This window comes from Eretmochelys imbricata, chromosome 9, assembly GCF_965152235.1.
Source record: "Eretmochelys imbricata isolate rEreImb1 chromosome 9, rEreImb1.hap1, whole genome shotgun sequence".
NCBI lineage: Eukaryota > Metazoa > Chordata > Testudines > Cheloniidae > Eretmochelys > Eretmochelys imbricata.
Window position 1 is genome coordinate 44,278,550 of NC_135580.1, and position 22,519 is coordinate 44,301,068.

General features: G+C 40.3%; 1 protein-coding gene across 1 annotated transcript in view; it reads left to right on the forward strand.

The window, feature by feature from the left end:
* Positions 1-22,519, forward strand: part of GPC1 (glypican 1) — a 340,201-nt gene that overhangs the window by 173,110 nt on the left and 144,572 nt on the right. The window contains exon 2 of the mRNA XM_077826859.1: positions 2,649-2,807. Coding sequence (XP_077682985.1) covers positions 2,649-2,807 — 159 coding nt within the window. The remainder of the gene's footprint in view (positions 1-2,648; positions 2,808-22,519) is intronic.

Below are 22,519 nucleotides of genomic sequence, written 5' to 3' on the forward strand. Positions count from 1 at the left end.
CAAGCTATGTGAGTCAGAGGAGTGTACGCCAGTAACTGAAAAATCTTGGCAAGAAGCAAGTTTTTAATTTTCCATGACAGGAAACAAGGGTATGTCTTGGTGAGAACCTATAGCTCTTCCTCTGCCCCCAAGCAGGGCAGTAATCCTCACACTGGCTTTTTCATACAAATGTAGTTTTATAAGTATGGGGCAGGGTGCGGAAATGGATTGTAAGAGTCTAGTTAATGAGAGAGAAAACTGGGGCAAGAAAGATGTTAGACAAGAAAGACAGTTAAAACTTTATTTGGCAGGGGTGTCATGTTACACGGTGTTTGTGTGTGGTTCTTCTGAAATGGGATCTTTCTGCTCCTGCTCTTTTGCCTATCTGGGCCAATTGGTTTCTTTTGTGTCTTTTTCCTTGGGGGAAGCCAAGAGAAAGAACCACTTGGACTCAGGAGACCTTATAGGAAATGTTGCCTTCCCTAAGATGGGAAGGCAGGAGCAAGTGGAGGCCAGTGGTGGAAATTCAGGTGCTGAAGTTTAATTTAACGTAGTCTTATCTAGTCTTATGCAACACAGTGAAATAGAGGCGTAGGTGAAGGGCCTCTGAAAGAACAGGACTCAAGATAATAACTGCAAGTCACATTTGGGCAACATGGTGTGGCTGCAGGTTAGAGAGGCAGAAGTTCAGATAGAACCTTGCTGGAGTTGTCCTGGTCCTGCCAAACCTAATGAAAAGACTCCCACTGATTCCAGTTATATGGGCTCAGGCCCTGAACGCACTGTGCGAGCGTCCACCATGTCGTCTGTTTGCTACGGGCAAAATCCTGCCCTCTCACCTTGCAAAGATGGCAGCAGAGCCAGTGTGGTTCTGCTGTGTATGGCAGGGTACATAGAGCCTATGCAGGCTTACACCAACAAATAGTGGATGATATCTATCCAAAAAAACAAACATCAGGAGCAAAAATATTTTCTGTAGTGCTACTAATTAACACTGTGCTTAACAGGGTAAGATGCATTCTCTGCCCTGAAGAATTTATAGCATGTAAGCTTTATACATGAGGAGCTCTCATTGATTTTAATGGAACATTCTCCATTTGGAGGGCTTGCTGGATCAGGCTCTAACACAGACTAGAGAAACACAAGACAAGACCTGATTTAAAGTATATGTTTCAGCTCAGCTATGACATTAAGGCAGCAATCCTCTAAAATTGCCAGCAAAATTGTTGGCAATCACAATCAAATTACATTAAATATGTTCGCAAAAAGAAAAGGAGTCCTTGTGGCACCTTAGAGACTAACCAATTTATTTGAGCATGAGCTTTCGTGAGCTACAGCTCACTTCATCAGATGCATACCGTGGCAGTTTCCACGGTATGCATCTGATGAAGTGAGCTGTAGCTCACGAAAGCTCATGCTCAAATAAATTGGTTAGTCTCTAAGGTGCCACAAGGACTCCTTTTCTTTTTGCGAATACAGACTAACACGGCTGTTACTCTGAAACCCATTAAATATGTTGACTTCAGTGTAATTGGATTATCTCAGTGCATGGTTAAAACAAGATTTTTGAAAAAATGTCTGATTACGTTCAGTTGCACTCTGGTTGGATATCCAAGGCGTGTTTGCAGGTGGATGGCTCTTTCTCAAGAATCCTAAAAAAAAGCAGGTAATTGTTTAAATGATGCTGCCAACTTGCCTGTGCAAACGTTTATTTTGCCCCAACAGAGAGGTTGCAGGAGGCACTGGAGGGATATGCCTATTATAGAATTTTGTTAAATTATCAAATTTAAAATACGAATTCTCTCACATTTCAGATCTTATTGTTATTGCTGCTACTTATCAAAAAGGCTTGTGTTTAAAACAGGCTTTTCACCTTCACAGTTCTTCTTCTCTCCCTCTCAGGAAGTGATAGTGTCAAATTTGGGGCAGCACAGTTTTCCCCTATTGATACACTTTGTCAAACATAAGGCGGGTCTAGTAGAACAAAGAGCTGGCATGTGAGCAAGGACCATATTGAGCAAGAACATGCCATATTGGCATGTTTCTGCTCATACTGTCAGCTTCAGCGAATTATAAAGTTTCATTTTTAAAAAGAGTAAAGAAGGAGATTTTAAAAGACACAAAGGGGAGTTTGGCACCTAAATGCTATTGACTTTCAAACTCCCCCTGTTTGGTCATGGTAGTGGAAACTTGCTCCAGAATGGGAAGTGAGGTCACACTGTCTGACTGTTCTGGCTAGGAGCCTCAAACAATTGCTCTAAGAAAAATGAGCTGTTGCCATTTGTTTTCAGTGTGTTAATTCTGAAGTCTGATGACAACAATTTCAATATTATCATTTGATCAGGCACATCCATCTCTTCTGGGGTTCTGGGTAAAGTTTGAGATTCTGGGCAGAGTTTTAATAGAGTGCAATACTATTCCTCTCCTCCACCCCACACACCCTGCTTATGAATTAGAAAATTCCTGTTCAAACACAGAGCATCTGCAATAGCAAAATGAAGTAACTTACATTATTGGCTAAGAAGGCTGACCTAATTCTGCCCTCAGTTATATAATTAAATGAGGGTAGAATTGGATTTGCTATGCGTCGTTTGGATACTTTGAAATTAAGGTCATCTTGGATGAAATCTCTTTTTCAGACCCTTTTTTACTGTTTTTTCTCACTTTAGGGGAACACCTGAGGATCTGCCCGCAGGGCTACACCTGCTGCACCAGTGAGATGGAGGAGAATTTCGCAAAAAAAAGCCAAAGTGAATTTGAAGACATGATGACAGAAGCCAGCCGCTCAGCACAGGTGACCCTAACATCTCAGTACAAAAACTTTGATGGTAAGTAAAGAACATACAGATTACCCCAGTTTTGCTAGTTGCTCTTTAACTGTTGGACTCAGGGGTTTTTGTTTTGTTTTGTTTTGTTTTGTTTTTTGCCATCTGGCTCTATCTTTGTGTATTGTGTTCTGTAGCTGTTATTGTGTCATGGCTTTCAGTGTGAGTTCTAGCACATGTTGCATTTTCACTAGAGAATTACTTAGAAAATCTGTTTTTATTAAGGACCATTCAGGAGTCTTACATCCGTATGTAGCTAAGACTGGTATACATAGGCACAGAAGTGGCTTTTAAAGACACCCATAACAACATAGAGTATTAACACAGCAGCATAACATCTGAGGTAATTACAAGAAGCTTGGCAACATTACTTGAGCTGTAGGTGAAAATCATGGTGCTAGGGAAGACTCTGATCTGTAGTTAGTTTCCTGAATGAAAAATAGGTTAGCAAGTGTCATTTGCCTTCAGATGCTCGTGACAGAAATTTAATGCAGCACTCACCCTTACAGTGCTGTGGAGAAGTATGGTGTCAGGGATGCAGCATCACTTTCAAAGCACTAAGCAAAGTATATGGCTGGCTGGCTGCTTCTGTTGCCAGTGGAATCAGTTTTGCAGCGCAGGCTGTAAGCTTTGAGGTCTTAAGGCCAGTGGAAATAAGTGGTTTATTGGCAAAATAGAGCTGACCTATGGTTCTGGAACCATATCTATTGTCAGCAATACCTATTTTGAAAAAGGCCAGGCATTTAGAATCACAGTCCTCTTACATTTATCAACGATTGTCATATGGAGCTATAGTTAAAAGCACAGTGTGTGGGAGGGAGGTAATAATGGATAGAAGGGTAAAATTGGAGATTTTAAGAAACACACAGATTTATAGAAATTGGCCTGACCTTCCAAAGCAGATAGCCAAGATTAAGGTCTTTTTCACTGAATAGGAAAAAAACCAAGACAATGCATCTCTACACTGTGCATTGCAGCTGCATAGTTGAAGTTGACCATAGCAGAGGCTTTCTTTTGAAGTCTGGGATTAATTTGTAATTTTGCCCTGAGAAAAGATTAAGGCCCGGATTTTCCAAAGTGACTAGTGATTTTGTTTGCCCAGTTTGACACTGTAAAAGGGCCTGATTTTCAGAAAGGCTTGAGCACGCTTGCTGCCATCTGAAAATCAGGCCCCGTTACAGTACCTTAAGTTGAGCACCCAGATATTGTAATATTCAATAGCACTTTTGAAAATCATGGCCCATATGCTTACTCTTACCCTCACATCCAGGACACGTGACTGAACACAATGCCGCATCCTGGAGGTAACTGAGATAGAATTTGGCTCAAAATATTGAGGATTGCACTAACAAACAGATTGCCCAGTAGGCAAACACTTTAATAAACCTAATTTTGTTTTATTGTTGGCTTTAAAAAAACAAAATCAGGGTCCTTCTCTTTCTAAATTTCTGATTGGAGCTACCCAGATGTTCTTTATGATTTGTTTTCCAGTGTTTGAGAAAAATATTCCTTTTATCTCTCTAAGACATACATCTAACATTTTTCTTGGGCCCCCAAGCAGTATCTGTGTTCAAAAAAACAAAGTATTTATCAAACCATAATGTACAAATCATTGCTCTTTTGTGGCAGGCATAACCTCAGTTGAGCCTTCAGGCCCAGGAAGATGTTTCCTGCTCCCATTACATCTTTTTTAGTTTGCTTAACTACTGCTGCAATCAATATTGGGCTTATGATTTATGCAGGACATGTGATGCAAAAGCGTATTTATGATTTCAGGTTTGAATTTGCCTAGGAGCAAAATTTGACTTTACAACTTCACTGGAAATTTCAGATAGAAGGAGTTGAAGCTGCAGTGGGTTGAGGGGGTTGGGGGGAGATCATTTGCAGAAATGGTGTAGAAACAAATGCATCCTCAACCACTGGGATTGCCAGCTGGTTTACAGTTAACAAAATGTTTTGCACACATGAGAGATGTTATTAAACAGCCTCAAATATAGGCGTTTCTCTTGCTTCAAACTGGAAGTTTATGCTTAGGGCCCTACCAAATTCACAGCCATGAAAAAAGCATGATGGACCATGCTTTCCCCATGAAATCTGGTCTTTTGTGTGCTTTTGCCCTGAACTACTATACAGATTTCACTGGGCAGACCAGTGTTTCTTAAACTGGGGGTTGTGACCCCAAAAGGGAGTTGCAGAGGGTTGCAAGGTTATTTTAGGGGGTCACAGTATTGCCACCCTGACTTCTGCGCTGCTGCCTTCAGAGCTGGGTGGCTGGAGAGTGGCGGCTGCTGACTGAGGGCCCAGCTCTGCAGGCAGCAGCACAGAAGCAAGGATGGCAATACCACACCATGCATCCTTACTTCTGCATTGCGGCTGGTCGCGGCGCTGCCTTTAGAGCTCAGCTCCCAGGAGCAGCCACTGCTCTCCAGCTGCCTAGCTCTGAAGGCAGCATTGCTGCCAGCAGCATCACAGAAGTAAGGGTAGCAGTAACGCAGCCCCGCCCCACGATAACCTTGTGACCGCGCCCACAACTCCTTTTCGGGTCAGTACCCCTACAATTACAACACCTTGAAACTTCACATTTAAATAGCTGAAATCATGAAATTTACTATTTTTAAAATCCTATGACTCTGAAATTGACCTAAATGGATTGTGAATTTGTTAGGGCCCAATTTATGCTCGTTCCGGTGCTGGACACAGATATAAATGTCCTTGTAGGTTTTGTTAGATCTACTTTATCAGCCGCTTCCAATACTATTAACTACTAGGTTTTGATAAATTACCTGTTAAGCAGTGGAAAGGCCCTTCGTTGGCTTTGTCCCTTCCTTTGGGAGATATCCCAAAGTATGGTAATAAGTGCTTTTTCCTCCTCCCCCAGGTCATTCAGGTATGGAGTTCTGCAAGATTTCATCTTTTCATCCCTCTTGTTTGATGTGTATCTTTGGCCTGTAGGGGAGAGAGAGTGCTGTGTTCTGGCTTGCAGGGTTATCAGTGTGTGCATAACCCTGAGCGCCTCATCTCTTTTTTGTTATAGGAGGGAAGTATTTGAGGGAATGGGACAGAATAGTGAGTGTAATTTCCCTTGGAATGGGGTACGCTTTGCTAATAATATTTACAGCCTGGAGGTCACGTTATTCACAGATCCTCTCCTGTTAGGATGGGATGTTGGTAGCCTGGAGGCTACCACTTTCCCTTTCTGTTGCAGATTGCTTCACAGGAAATCATGTCTTTGTAATCTCAGTGCTGATCACTGCAATAGCTTTTAGTTGTAAAGGACCCAGAAACTTCATCTAGAAAATGCCCACCTCATTAGTACTGTCCTATATACTGGTGTTCCACAAGCTGCTTTGGGAGCAATTCAGCCTGTTAGCTTTGTCTGTAAAGCCCCAAATGGTCTGACAGCCTGTTATCTGAAAAATCACCTCTGCCCAGTTGCAGGAATTACAGTCCACCTTGTCACTCTCACTGTCTGCTCCTGGGGCAAACTCTGAAGGTATTTATAGGGCAAAAGTCAAAATAGTATGTAGGCATGAAATTTGAATTCTAAAAAACATAACTATGGGATTGAACTCTGTTCCTGCGATCCTAAAATTTGATTGTCCTCTGCATATTATTTATCTGAATTCTAGATTCCCAGGGTAGTTTAACTTGATATGGAATGGAGCAATGGACTTTAGAGATGTATATGGCCTACTCAGAGTGTGTTTATAAGGAAGACTAGTTACGGCGCAGTTAGCTTTTTCTTGTGGCTCATTTACCTGCAAATCTTGCCCTGTTTCTGTATTTCAGGTTGTTGAAGGAGAAATTTGAAGATAACTGGGACTGTCTGGGTGGGGGGGATTTGTGGAGATTGAGAAAAATGTCTACATTTCAAACACTTCAAAAGGACATAGATTTTAATCTGAGATTTATCATGCTTTAAAATTGATGTAGTCTGAAGGACTAGGAGGGAGGGATAAAATGTTGATACCTACAAGGGGGAAAAAAAATCCCCCTACATGGACAAAAAACTGCAAAAAATGTGTAGTGCTCTCTCTGCTGGTTGGAAAGCAGTAGTTAGCCAACAAACTCCCTGAGTCATGCCAACAGCAGTCAACAGCCATTCTATTTGTAAAAGCCTCTTTGGCAAAATTCACTGTTCTTTGTTTCAGAGTAGCAGCCATCTTAGTCTGTATCCACAAAAAGAACAGGAATACTTGTGGCACCTTAGAGACTAACAAATTTATTAGAGCATAAACTTTTGTGGGCTACAGGAAAAAACGGTTTTTAAATGTTATGATATGTTATCATATCATATCCGGTAGGAGAACACTTCAGCCTTTCTGACCATTCAGTAAAAGGTTTAAGGGTGACAATTTTGCAGCAGAAAAGCTTCAAAAAACACACTCCAAGGAGAAACTGCTGAGCTTGAATTAATATGCAAACTAGATACCATTAACTTGGGTTTGAATAGAGACTGGGAGTGGCTGCATCATTACACATACTGAATCTGTTTCCCTAAGTTAAGTATCCTCACACCTTCTTGTCAACTGTCTAAATGGGCCATCTTGTTTGTCACTACAAATTTTTTTCTCCTGCTGATAATAGCTCATCTTAACTAACTAGTCTCTCACAGTTTATATGGCAATTTAAAACTTATCTGTATGTATATATATATATCTTCTTACTATATGTTCCATTCTATGCATCCGATGAAGTGGGCTGTAGCCCATGAAAGCTTATGCTCTAACAAATTTGTTAGTCGCTAAGGTGCCACAAGTACTCCTGTTCTTTTTACTGTTCTTTGTTGTTTCTCCATCACAAATATGGAGTATTTTTAAGAGGTTGAGAAATCTTACATTTTTCAAGATTTCAGATAAAACTTAAAGTTGTTGTTTTTCAAATCAGTTATTGATTAAAACCAATTCTTGGTAAATCTCTGATCCACCTGAAAAAGGCAAATGAAAAGATCTGATAGCATTATACTATATATTGATGGTTACATCTTATCTAGAATACATCTCAACTCATTTATACTTCTCATTTTTTTATATAGGTGATGCTAGCTACTGTAGTTCTGTAACTGCCTGTAGGATAGCTACTCCACCCCTTCATCTAAGAAGCTTTCCCTGGGACTCGCACAGCATATAATTATAGTCTAAACACTGCTGGCATAGATATGTAAAAACAATGAATAAGAGCAAGTGTCAATGGGCAGTGACAGTGAGGGGCTGCAAACAGAAAGGAACAAAGCTGTTCTTATGGTTTTAATCAAAGCTTAATTGTTTCAACCCTAATCTATCTCCCTCTCTCCCTTTTTTAAAAATCACTTTTAAATGGGAGTGAAATATTGTGCCAGTCTTTTCTTCTCAAACACTTCAGTGCAGTTAGCAACACTGCTTGTGTGGCTGTAGACCTTTAGCTGTTAGCCAGGAAATCTTTTTATAATTATTTAGACCTTTTAAGGGAATATCAAAAAGTAAAATTGAAAATCTACATTTTCCTACCACATAGCTGATGTAAACTGACATAAAGTCCAATATTTTTAAGATGCACCAATCACAATTTATTTAACATAAAATTATAGTAGATTACCTACTAGAATATTTGATATACTCTACAAGCTTACATAACTTCAAATATGAGTAGCTGGAGAACAAGTATGTTGTGACACAACGCAACGTACATAATTAAGAACATGACTTTGGAGTTATTTTTAGACAATTACATATTTCTTTTGAAATGAATCATTCTTTTAACTTGTAAAGGTGTGGAGAGTGTTGGAAGTTGTCATGAGACAATGGTTAACTATTTAGGGGATTGCTAAAGTACTGTGTTCTCTGCTATTCTGTCTTATTTTAAGTTTAACCAAATGTTTCTTTGTAAAAGGAATTCACTTATTTTAGGATACAGTCAAAGAGAGGAGTTAGGAGTGTAGCTTAAAGACTGTAAGTACATATTTAAGTGCATTTTATCAAATCAACTTCTGATTTGCTGGAGAAAGTTCTGCTTGTGTGAGCGTCTGTTGTAACAAAACAGATGGACAGAGAGCTGTTCAGCCTGTTTTCCCCCCGCTAAATTTTGGGGTCAAAATCCTGTCCACGACCGGACTTTTGCAAATATTTCCTATCATTCTAACAGGCAGAATGAAAATTCCAGATCTCAACACTGATTAACTTAGAGGCATTTGAATTTTGTGGCTTGAGCCCATCTTTAAGTGTAAGAAAGGTACACACACAAAGCTTCACTGCGAAACCATCAGAATCGCTATGCATGGAACGTGCACTTTGTGTGGGACTATGCCTTGAACTCATGTTCGTTTGGAGACTGCAGCTGATGCTTAGTAGGCAGTGTCTCTCTGGGAGCACATGACACCAGTGCTCTGGAATCTGCACTGGCTGCCTATTGGTGCACAGCTGGGACTTTAGTCTGTTGCTTTTGACCTACAAACCCCTAACTGGCCTAGGACTCCTCTACTTGAGATCTCCAAATTTCACAATGCTGCAGTTGAGATTGCTGGAAGCTCTCAAGCTTGAACCTGGAGCCAAGACAGAGGACTGTGCTTGATTCTGGAACTTGCTTCCCCATTGGTCCAAACCAGCCTAAGTTTGCTGAACTTCAGGACATGCTTTGGAAGCCATTTATTTGATTGGGATCTGGAGATGTGCTCTTGGGTGGCTGTACTGTTTTTGTGACTGAACGCTTCCTTATAGTTGGAGCTTGCAGAACTTGAGGTATAGACATATTTTTCTACATACATTAAAAGAATAAATAAATATAACTTTGCCTCAGCGAAACATCTTAAGATTCCTAGAATTGGCGGGAAAAACAGAATTACAACACCAAGAAAACCTTGAGATGTGTGAAAAGTTTTCCAACATCTATGGAAAAGTCGAGAGAGAGAGAGAAAGTGTATTTTGGTCTGAGATATGATAATACAAACCTTTATGAGCAGGAAAAAACCCAAGAGCTAACAAATTAGCTAAATGTGCTTTTAAGCTTCACCCTGCATTGTTGTAACAGTTAACTACAGTGTATCTGGTAAATGCTCACCGACTTAAAAAACCATGTGCCAAATTTTGCCCTCAGTTACACTTAGAGCAGGGAGACATTTTTCAAGCAAAACTCTTATTAAAAAAAATATATACATTCAGATCAACTGACCCATCTTTGTCAATTTGTATAGATTTTGGCAAATTGTTTCAGTTGAATAAAACCTTTAAAAAAACCAAAAAGGCAGTGTTTCATTGTGACCATTTTCAATGAAATGTTTTTACTTTTTGATTTGAAACTACTTTTCCTTTTGAAATTACCTTTAATTGTATTTTTCAGTCAAAAAGGGGAAAGTTCAGCACTGAAACAAAATGATTTACTATTTGATTCACTAAAATCTTTTGGGGAAAAAATAGTTTTGGGGTTCAATTGACGGAGCCAAATTCTGCCCTTGGTCACCTGAGCAGCTTCAGTATGACTGAGAGCAGGATGTGGCTAGTGCATGAGTATGCTTTTGAAAAGGAGCATCAGATGCAATTCTCTGGATTCATCATGATTTTCTACGCTGAGGCAGCTTGTGCAAAACAGCTTGAACCCGACAAGAAAAGGGAGTTGTCCTGAAGAGGTGGCAAAACTGGGGCATATGGAAAAAGAAACAACAAAATGCACAACAAAAGACCCTTTTTTATTCCTCTCAGAAGTGAGGTGAAAGGAGCCATCAGTGGCTTTGCTGTTTGTTTCTGATACAGAACCACCTTAAGAAAACACAAACAACTGGGAATGATTTATGATGGTCCTGCTGCTGCTGTCTGCAGATTTGTTTCATGTATAGTATTGGGCATCTCACTTGGTATTTATGGTTTTAGTGGAATGGGGTGGGGTACCTATCAAAAGTGCATTCCAGAACATGAAGAGATGACTCCTCACAGGTAGCTGCCTCGGGAAGTGAATGCTTATATTCACCTATAACAGTTTTAGCACCTGGCGTTTTCTTTCTCCTTACGGCTTGTTCTCTTCACATTGAAGCTGCAAACATCCATTGTATGCTGAAGGGTATGTTTTAGTGTGCATGCAGCAGTTTACTTTAAAGAATGACACAAGCACAATATTCTTTCCTATAAAACAGGAGTGGGGGGGAGTGCTGACTGGATGAGAAAGCACACTGCTTTTGGGTGCCGTGTACAAGGACTAACAGACCCAAAAGCGAAGGTATTATGAGCTGCTTGTTCATGCTTATGATACATAGATTTATGTAGGAAAGGTAAAGCATATGTCTCAGTTACAGCATATGCAATAAAACAACAGATGTTACCATATTTTGTCATCCCGTCCCCACCCAAAAAAACCCCTCTATTCTAAAAAGAAAAGGAGTACTTATGGCACCTTAGAGACTAACCAATTTATTTGAGCATAAGCTTTCATGAGTGAGCTGTAGCTCACGAAAGCTTATGCTCAAATAAATTGGTTAGTCTCTAAGGTGCCACAAGTACTCCTTTTCTTTTTGCAAATACAGACTAACACGGCTGTTACTCTGAAACCTCTCTTCTAAGTGCTTAAATAACAGTGAAATGCACATCTGTTTTGGGACATGAAAGAAATCACCTGCTTCTCTGAGACATTGGATGGTACAGAATAATTTACCAAGAAGTTAGTGATGTCCTGACAGTCATTTTAGAAGACAGTGTTGATGGGTTTTATTTTTAATGTGTAGGGCCTAATGCATGGTTTTCTGAAAACCTCCAGTTTCACAGAATATACAGTCAATCAGTCTAGCTTTTATAATAAATGCTGGATGTCACCATCAGTGATGGAAGAACCATTATGCTGAGTGCAGTTGTGTTCACATGGCCGGATTGAGATCAAAACAATGAAATGAGAGACGAATAGATGACATTTTTCTGTATGGCTTTTCAGAGGAGCCTAGTATATGAACCAACATACAGTGAGCCAATGAAACTTAAATAATTTTCAATTGGAACAGCTCCCATCCTTCAGCCTTCTTACACTCTGATTTTTCTCAGAAAAGTAAAGAAGTAGAATTTCTTCAGGCAGTTCTGTTGCAATGACATTTATGCTGTATGAGCCAAATCCCGGGAAGGTCTGCATGTACAACTCAGTCCTTCTCCAGATTCATCTTTCTGTTTTCATCTTTCCAGATTTCATCTTTCAGCTGAAGTTCTAATTTAGCTGTCTTCCTGGTTCCAAAAACTGGGCATGAGAGGTGATGTGCCACCTGGGTTCCTGGCACATATAGTAAAGTTGAAACTATGGTACCAGAAAATATGGCAAGTTTCCGCATAGCAGATTACATTTGATTTTTTTTAGGGTGTTTCTTCGTGTATTTTCTCTCATTCAGGGCGATATAGGTTCTTTTCTCCGCAAAAATTATGCTCATTACAAGCAGTTGTTTTTATATTTTATTATTATTATTATTATTATTTTATTTATTGTGTTAGAAGCAAGTAGGTGCCTGGACTAAGATCAGGGCTCCATTGTACATACAGATACTGAGAGACCATCCCTGGTGCAGGGCTGTTTCACTGCTTTGTAGACTTCCAGGCTTAGGTTGGAGCAGGGTGGGAGGATCCCAGGGCTCCAGCCTGAGCCTGGAAATGTAAACAGCAATGAAACCCGCCCTGCAGCCCAAGCCCTGTGAACCCAAGTAAGCTGGCACAGGCCATTTGTGGGTTTTTCTTTACTGTATAACATCCAGTAAATGGACAAGCCAGACTAGGGGCAGAAAGGGAAACAGACCTGAAGTGACTTGTTTGACGTCACACACTAAATTAGTGATAGAGCTGGGAATAGAACCCACGTCCCGTGGCTTCCAGTCTAGGCCCTCTCTACTATACCACACCTCTTTCTTTTCCAAAACTTGCAATGATCCTGCTTATCGAGGTATGCCCCTTTAAGAGTACAGGCTATAAAATATCATCCCATTCCTTACTGGCTTTGCTAATTCAGACTTGTATTACAGAGAGGAAGAGACAGTCCCACTCCCTAAGATGGGGAAATACACCATTTGGCTGTGGTACCACTTTTGTGTAAGGCCTTCCAAACAGGAGAACTGATGAAGTCTGCAAACCTGTTATACAAACTGAGGGTACAGTACAATAAAGACTTTCCTTACAAGAGGTGGCTGTGGCCATGTCTTGTGGCCAAATTTTCTGGCATGCAGAACATCACAAACACCAGCAAAGTCAATGGGAGCTCCAGGTGCTCAGGACCTTTGAGGATCAAGCTAATGGTTGAGATACTCGCACCAGAAGTTAGGTAATGCTTTGTCAGTTTTTTGGTAGAAAGAGTCCTTTACGTTCACCACAATGTAACATGGAAAACATGGAATGAGAAGTAGGAGGAGGAGGGAAGTAAAGCATCTGTAATCAACTAACATGGCTTCTTGGCTTAAAAAACACAGCTAGTGCAATATATTCTGTCCTGGGTCTTTCCTGGAACTGGACTGCTGCTGTCCTGGGCTATTTGGGGGCCTAATTTTGGTTCTGTCTTGTATTTGCTGAAAATGACCCATTACAGTAACACACGCCATTTATCTGACCGCTCATGACTATTTGAAAAAGTGATCACTGGTATAATACGTCTTTGGTAAAGCTATGGGTTAGCCACGACAGCACTGGTACAGTGTTTGTTCCACAGTCTGGAGGATGGAGACTAGAACTGCCCACATAGGACTTGAGTCAACAAAGCATTTAAACATGTGCTTCTGATTAAACCCATGCTTACATGCTTTGCTGAAGTGGAGTCACAGAAAGGATACACAAAAATATTTTTGGGGTATCTGAAATATAAAATATAACTCAGTATACAGTAGAAGGGACTAATTCAACTACATTAGCTTTATTTCAGAGGCTACAAACCTTACACAGCAGTAAAGACTTCTGACTCGTAATCTATTGATAGACTTCATGATCTACCCTTAAGTGGGATAGAGGGCTCTGTATTGTTCAACAATGGCCCTGGCTAATTAACGAAAAGTAGCAAGAGTATCAGAACACAGTGTCACCCAGACCTTGACCAGAAGGATGGCGCCTTTGTATGTAGAGGGATAAACGTTCTGTTAAGGATATGGAAGATCCCACTCTTCACTAGTGGAAAGAAATAAGGATTTCTTATTTCTGCTCTGAAACTACTTTAATGGTTTTTGAAGCTTTAGTTTAACATGCATTGTTTTGCCTTTGCTGTAACCACTTTTCCAACTCTAATGCATGCATTTCAGCATTGATTACTTCCTCTGCTGCTTAAAACAACAGTAGACAAAATCTCCTTCAGTGGCTTCTAAAGGATAGTCTTTAAGGAGATTGGACAAAAGAGGAAAAAGATCATATCGCGAGCAATGAAAATTGTTCACAGGTTGTTTTGGATAAGAATTAAGACTGTGGTGTTTTAAGGTACCCAAGGAGTTAGGTGCGCAACTTGCATTGAAATTCGTAGGGTTTGGGCACTTAACTTCCTGAGGCTCAACTGAAGATTACAGCTGAAAATAGTGCATATGTTAAACCTTATTTTAGGGATCTGGTAGGAGGAGAATGAACCCATTAGTTTGGCTTTAGAAGAGCATGGAAATCCAAGGATATGTGATGAGTTAAGTTGTGATCTGGAACTCTTTTAAAATATAAGTGAAGATCTACCATTTTAAGGAGAACCCTGAAACAATAGGGAAACAAATTCCTTGTGACTATTTTAGGCCTTTAACCTTTTGTTTTGATTTCCATTAGTGTCTTGCAAGTAATGCATCACTAAGCATCTCATGAATGTCTGTCTCTGCTTGACTGTATTTCAAGCTGTATACCAGTAATCAAAAAAAGCTGGACAGCTGCAAACCAGGGGTCATACCACCCATTAATGAAGGTGCCGGGAAGTAATGTTTGTTACACTGTAACATTAATATCGGGTCTGAATTCAACTTCTAAAATGCTGGAGATAATGGAGTTGTTTCTGATGGCCCCAATGATATAGTGATTTGCTTTTAAAGCATAAAGCCCTGTTCCAATGTCACAAAAATGAATACGCTGGCCTTTGAGGAGTAGTGAATGCCTATAAACACATTGTGCTGCCGCATATACTCAACTTGTCACAGGGGACATGGCCAGTATTTAGTCCCACTGGAAAAGGAGCACTGCGTTCTTCAGCTACTCCAGCTCCATCTGTCCATACCCATGTCGGGTTCCCTGACTCACTTCTCATCCCATCACTCGGCAGTTTCGTAAGGAGATTAGACAAGAAGACACGAACATGCCAATGTGCCTTCCAGTCTATGCTCAGGTTCGCTTACTTGGGAAACTCTCAAGAAACAAGAGGGGTGGAATTGTCCCTAGTGGGTAATACTCCAATCACTGAATCCTTTTCCGTCTGGGTGACTAGGGTGGGACAGATCATTTTACCAAGCTGAAGAAAGACCTGGTCCTTGCCCCAAGAATCTTACAGTTTAAAATCACCTGGTGACAATACTGTTCAAAAGCACAGGTTGAATTAATAAGCTTTAAATAGGGTTTCTGTCTGATGTTAATTATCTGCATAATGCTTGGTGTTGCAGCATTGAAAGGACAAAGTTAACTGTATGGAAGGATTTGAATGAAGAGAAGGGTCACAGATCGAGAAGCAGAGACCCCCAAGGACAGAACAGAAGGTGTGAAGTTGAGTGGGAGGAGCTTACAAATGGGGCATTCAGAATTATTTGTATACCCCTCCCCCAGTACCCTGTCTATTCTTATGGATATCCTAATTCAATGATGTAGAAGTAAATAAAATAAAAGCTACAAGAATTGTTAACACTGGACTCATTTTTACCCTAGCCCAGGAAGATTGTGGCTCTTTTCAAATCTGAAATTAGTTCAGTAACATTTATGAGACCCTGTTTGAAAGATGTTTTGTTTTCTGTGGAGCTATTTTTTTTTTTACCTGCTTTTAAACACCACTTAATTCACTGGAGAAAATACTGTCAAGTACTATTAAGCTTTTACTCCCATTTCCTACCCAGGTATGAGTCTCTGAAGCTCATTCTAAGAGGTCTTTAGGACTGGGGCTTCCAACAGGTATCTTCCCCATGCTAACTCAGAATATTACCCGCAGGCACTAGGCCAACTCTAAGGGTTTATTTTTCTCTAAACAATAAATATTACTACATACAAAAAAACTACATTAAAAGAACCTTCTTTGCAAAGTCAAGCACTCAAAAGTTATGAAATGCCAGAATTCAGGTTGCCTGAGCAACCTTAATTTGCCCCCCTTGTAGATATGCATTATGATACCATCTTTAATTACATGATTACATACTGTTTTTTCCACAGGACCCCTGTAACCTTAATTCAGGTATTTCCTACCTTTTGAGTGCTGGACTTTGCAACTTTAACTGTCTTTTAACATAGTTTTTTGTGGGTTATTTCCTAGGGTTTTATAAAAACAAATGGAAAAAATGATGTTCTGTCATGTTGGCATCATATTGACATCCACATAGTTAATCATCCGCGGCGGAGTCTTTAAATATTCTCCACAGATCTCTGCCACTTGAGCTTGCAGGGTAACTGATAGCAACAGATCGTGTGGACCAGCACTAGAAAGAGAAGAGACACATTTTGCTGGTGGGTATCACAGATATCTGCTGTGAACAGAGGTGAGACTCTGGAATCTTGGGTTACATTCCAGGCTATGGAGGAAAGTGTGCTGTAGTGGTCACAGACTCTTCTGCCCATTTTCCCCAAAGTTTTCTGCCCTATCCCCTCCAACCTGTCCCGGTCCTGTTTCTTCCTCATCCCGATCCCACTCTCCCCTCTCTCTCCTCCCACCCCCCGGCTCCTTGTTCTGCTAGTCCCACCCTTCCATTCCCCATTCAGCCATCAGTCCTGGTCTCTTTGTCCAGCCAATCCCAGTCTCCCTCCCACCTCAGATTCCAGCTTCTCCTCACATCTCCCACTTAGTGTTTCTTTCTTCCCACCCACTCTGCAGTCCCAGTCTCGCCAGATTCCTTGTCCCAATCTGCTCTTCCCATCTCCTGGTCCCGCTTTTGTCCACTCTGCATTCAAGTCAAGCAGGCTCCTCTTCTATGCTGCCTGGGCACCAGCACAGAAGTAATTGAGGGTATGTCTACTCTGCAGTGTAATCCCAGGGTTGGTAGAACTTAAGTTAGCAGATCTGGGGTTTGTTATTGTAGGGTTTGAGCATCTACACTCAGTTGTAACCCCAGGTTAGAAATATTTTAATCCTGGGTTCCAGCCTGAGACTTCAGCATCTACACTGCATTATGTGGGCCAAAGTCCAGCCACACGCATCCCTGACTTCCTAGCATACTCCCAAAATATGGCTGCTCTAGCCCTTTGTTCATGCTGCTGTGTGGTAAAACTTGACTGTCCAGAGGATAAAAGAAATTTGGCCTGTGGGATATTTTTGTCAGACGCCCAGAGCATGAGTCCAGTGGGGCTGCATCTACACTGCAAAAGCAATAGGACTTGAGCCCTAAGTGCATGCCAACCAGGTCTGGACAGCAGCCAGGAGCTACAATTACAGAGAAAGTCCACCTTTACCACTGTAATCATGGGAGGTGACGGATGCTCAGTTCTATAGAGATGGTGCATGTACTATCTGGTCATCACTAGAGCTGTGAGAGGCTTAAGCATAGTCAGGGAAGATCTTCAAAGATTTTATCTGTTAAACTCTAGCAAGTCTCTGCTGAGCATATGCAGTCTGAAATTCTCCAAAGGCTTATAATTTGGACAAATCTGTGCAATTTTTTTAGAGGAATAACAAAAGGCACAGGCCACCTTCCTGTCAAATTTCAGGTCCCTGGTTCAAAACATCAGGGCTGTAGAGCTTCTTAAAGAAAAGGTCACCAGAATTTTTGAGGATTCCAAAATGTAAATTTCTCTAGTTTTGTTCTCGGAAATAGCTGAACTATTTTGATGGAAACTTTCCAAAAAATTCACCCTGAGGCAGACACCCAGCATGGAAAATTGCAGCCCAAATGGTTGACAAAGTTAAAAACAACTGCAAAAATGTTTTACAATAGGAAGTGGTAGGCAATCTCACTACTAGGTGGTGCAGCCAGTCCTGGCCATAATATAATTACTGCAGCAGAATGCTCACTGAGTTCTCTGGTTTACTAATCAGTACCTGCGTCAAGCTCCATTGGTTAAATGAAACTTTTAAAAATCTTGAAATTCACTCTATTGTGGAACGAACTCTTTTGCTGTCTAGAGGTGGGAAAATGACACGTTCTTTAGGCTGTAAATGTTTTGGGGCAGGGTTAATCTTTTTATGAGTTTATCTACACATGAAAATTAATCCAGAATGAGGTGTGTAAACATAGAGTGGATTAACTATTCTTGATTAATTTCCAAAGTGGATTAAGATCATTCAGAATATTTTTGATTAATTCCATGTGTGGATGCTGTTACTCCAGAATAAGAGCATCCGCTCAGGGAATCAGAAATGACTGTTCCAGAATAACTCCCCATGTAGATGATCCCTCTTCTGTGGTGGTTCAGTGTCTTGCTGGTAGGTGCTATAATAATAGCAGAAGAACTGGGTTTTTTTGTTTGTTTTCAATCAATGCAAAAATTCAGCTGGATTGATTTAGACCAAAGTGCAATCAACAAACAATTTACTTTTCCTATAATTCCTCCTCAAGTTTGATAGGTATTTGTCCTCCACAGAAATGCATAATTACCTTTATGAATTCTAAAAATTAATACACAGAAAGTCTTCAGTTGATTATCAGAGGTCCCATGAAGGTTGGCTGTTTCATTACTGGAAGTTTAAATGAGCTATAAATATGTTTTATGTCTTTTGTAAGTTCAGAGTGCCATGAAATATAATTAAAAGATTCTGGGCAGTGCAACCATAGGAACAACACAGGATATAAACATTTGACCTTTCTTACCTTTGGTCACCAGTGAGCAATTGCTCTGTAATTTTTCTGCCTACATTACTTACTGTTTTGGCTTTAATACAAGAAGAAAATGCCGACTGAAAACACTGAATGAGCATTCATCCTTCAAAATTCCATACCTCTTTCATCTTGAATTCTTTAAGTAGTTTTCTTTCTTTAGAAGTTGCAGTGAAAAATACAAAGGTATTAAGAACCCAGCAATTACCTTTAATTACATGGGCAACTTAGTCATGAACAAGAAGGCTATACTTGGACTGTATTTGTTATTTCCCTTTTGTTTCTAAAAACAAAAATGGAAATCAAAAAAGTTTAAATAGCTGAAATGCAGTTTGTCTGAAACAATTCTGTTTTATTTTAGCCAAAGAGGACCCATGTCAAATATAAAAAGTGCAGTGACATAAGAAGTGAACAATCCTTCTTTCAGTAACCTTGTTCTTGCTGTCTGTCAGCCACTGGATTAACACTTAAAGCCTTTTTATAAAATTAGGCAAAATTCTTACATCAATAGAAACTGAAGTTTTCTATTGATGTAAGAGACAGAGCTTGGTCGATTATTTTTCATGTTTGCACACAATAATAAAGCTGACACACTGTGTAGTTCAGAGAAAATTGGGTGCACTACATCAGACTGTAAAATTGCAGCTCCCAGAACGTAAGAAAATAAAACAAACAAATGTAAAACAGAGGAAAGAAGCTAGTGGTCAACTGAGCTAAAGCAAAAGAGTTTATAAAAAAAGCTCTATTGTTTGAGTTAGTAGTTAGTTCTAAACCCCCCTATTGACTTCTAAATCCTAATTTTAAAGGGCTTCTAGGTCTGTGTGCATTACAGTAAGATGTTACATCTGTTATATATCTTCACTCGTGGCCATTCTCTGTAGCCATTGTGACAATCTGACAGGTTATCTAACTAAATCCAAGGTTTGGTATGGTCAGTGCCATATAAATCAGTGACGTTGGTAGGAACTCCTAAAAAGGCTGAAACTTTAGGTATAGTGGGAGTCAAAAATTTAGACTGGAAGACTCTGAAGCCATCACACACGGAAGTCCATAAGTCCATGGCCTTCTGTAATTCCAAAGGCCAAAAGAAAAATCCAGGCAAGCACAGATCATTGAAATACTGGCTTTAAGTGAACACAGTGACATCTAAATAGCTGTACTTCAAGAGTATAAATGAATCTAGAACTGAATAGTAGTCATTTTTAGAATCTATCTCCAAGTGAATGGCATTAGAGAGTATTGTTGTAACAAAGATGTGGAAGACACTGCTTCACAATGTCAGAGGCTAATACTGGGGGTAAATTTATAAGACCGTTAGTACTGCAAGCTGTCCCAATGACAATTGTACTGGTAACCAGTTCTCTCAACTTCAGGTTGCAAGATGACCGTATGCAGACGTCCAGAAGCAATTTACTCCCAGGCTATAGAATTGCATATGGCCAGGTGTATTGTGCTTTTTGCTTTTCTCTATTCTCTGAAGTATAAGGAATAGGTTACTGCTACAGAGAGAGTAATGAAGCAGATTGATCAAGAGTCTGATCAGGCATAGCAACTCCTATATTTTATAACCTTTCTGCCCTTACTTGTAAATAGAGAGATACAGCATTGTTTTGATTATCCTTTTTATATAGCATAAAAAAGTCATTTTGTTTACTTAAATAGGAAAATTTATTTGTAAGGACCTGCTACAAAGTCCATTGGAGTCGGTGGAAGAATTCCCATTTACTTCAGTGACTGTTGTATTGGGCCCTAAATGAATAGCTGAAAAACAGCTTTGACTTTTTCCTTCTGGTTTATGAAGCAGTGGATTTTAATTTTCTGTCCATCCTGCCCATCACAGCTGAAATTTATACATTATGCGGGCACCTAGTTTACAGCTCAGAAGGAAGCTTGGTGAAAAGTGACTCTTCTTTGTATTGAGAGGTCAGTTAACCTAAACAAATATATGTATAATCACCCCTCCGATACTGCACCCTACGCACACACGCATCCATCTACAATTCAGACTCTCTAGGAAGGAACTGGGAACCAGCAGCCACAAAGAAGCTGCCTGATCAGCAGTGGTAGTGTGAGGACAGCTATGGAATAGATTGACATTTGTAGTCGAAGATGGGTAGAAGAGTCCTTGTGACCAGGAATAGCCCCTTTCAAGGAATAATGAATGGCAGCAGCATGTCAGTGGGCAGTTTTTCCCTTTCAGAAGGCTACGATAATTAATTTTCCTTAAAAGGACTAAAAAGATTGGAATCTGTGCTGTCACAAAAATTGCGTCCTTCTGTTGTGCAATGTATTTCAAAAGGACAACCGTTTGAGATAACGGCCGCTATCTGTGCAAGCCACAAACTGTTATGTGGAGAAAATGTTTTCCTACCAGAGCGATGGGCCACAGCATGTTGATTGAGCACTTTCATCATTGTAATTGGACTGTTTGGTATTTTCTGTGCTGTATACCAAAAGCTTCCCAAACAACCCGTGAACCCTGCAGCTTCCAGCAGCAAATTTACATCAGTTCAAATCCATCCAATAAATTTCCATTCTTACAGCCAATCACCACAATAAATATTAGTTATCTGTACTGTTAGCCACTCTGCATGTAAACATCAAGCACAGAATTAAGACGTTTCATAGCAAGGTTCATCTGGAAGCAGCCCATGCTCTTTCTGTGCTGCTAGAGATTCAGAATGGTTTAAAAACATGTACTTGGGGTTGTTTTTCTTCTGACGAGAAATTCATTCTACCAAACCCAAGTTAATGTAACTAATATTACAGATTGCTGGATACAGATAGTTCAACAATGCAGTGGTAGCTCATTAACTCCTGTTAGCAATGAATTATTCTGTAATATCCTATCAAATTAATGAAACTAATATCCAAGGAAGAATTTATAATTGCTTATTTACAGATATGAATGAATTAATATATGCAAAATGAGTACACCATGCTTTGTGTGACTAATGTAGTGAACCTAGTAGCATGTTAGTCTATCGGAGACACAATCAACGTTTTTGTCCTCCACTGTAAGCAAGAGAAATCTGTAGAGAAAATTCTTTCTATCTAAGGAGTAGTTCTTCTGCTCAATTTTTCCCCTTCAACGCACTCCCAAAATTATGATTGCGATGTGTATGCACCTAATACAAATTCACTGGTTTTAGACTCTTAAGAATACATGGAACTAATATAAAAGTACCTGGAACCAGTATCGAGGTATCATTGATATATAGACTTCTTTAGTTTTCCTTCAGACTTCTGAAGGAGTGTCATGCTTTTTCTTTCCAAAATGCCACACAAAACAGTGCTAGCAAAGGACTCATACCGAATAGCCCAGTAGATCGAGTACTCATCTAGGGCGTGTGAGACTGGGGCTCAAATCGCCCCTCTGCTAGCTGTGGAGCAGGGACCTGAGCCCACGTCTTCTGCATCCCGTGTAAGTGCTCTGACCATAGGGACTGTGAGGCAGTCTGAGGTGGGGTGTTTCTCCTGTTGAAGCTGTTCCACTTCATACAAAATACTTAAATATTCATTGCACCAAAGACATGGAGATTGACTCTCTAGCCCAGGGGTTAGGGCACTCACCTGGGAAATGGGAAACCTGGGTTCAAGTTCCTATTCCATATCAGGCCAAGGAGGGTTGCTGACATCCTGGCTTTAACCACTGAGCTCTTGGGTATAAGGGCACATGGTGGTACCACCTGTGATGGGTTGACACCCTCCCCCCCCCCCCCCCAGACCGCTGGGTGCCATCTGATGTACTGGGGTACCACTGAGCCCGCCTGTGATCCTGTACACTGCCTTGCTGAGCCAGGCCCTCAAGCCTCCTCCAGCACAAACACAGTTAGGGACACAACCA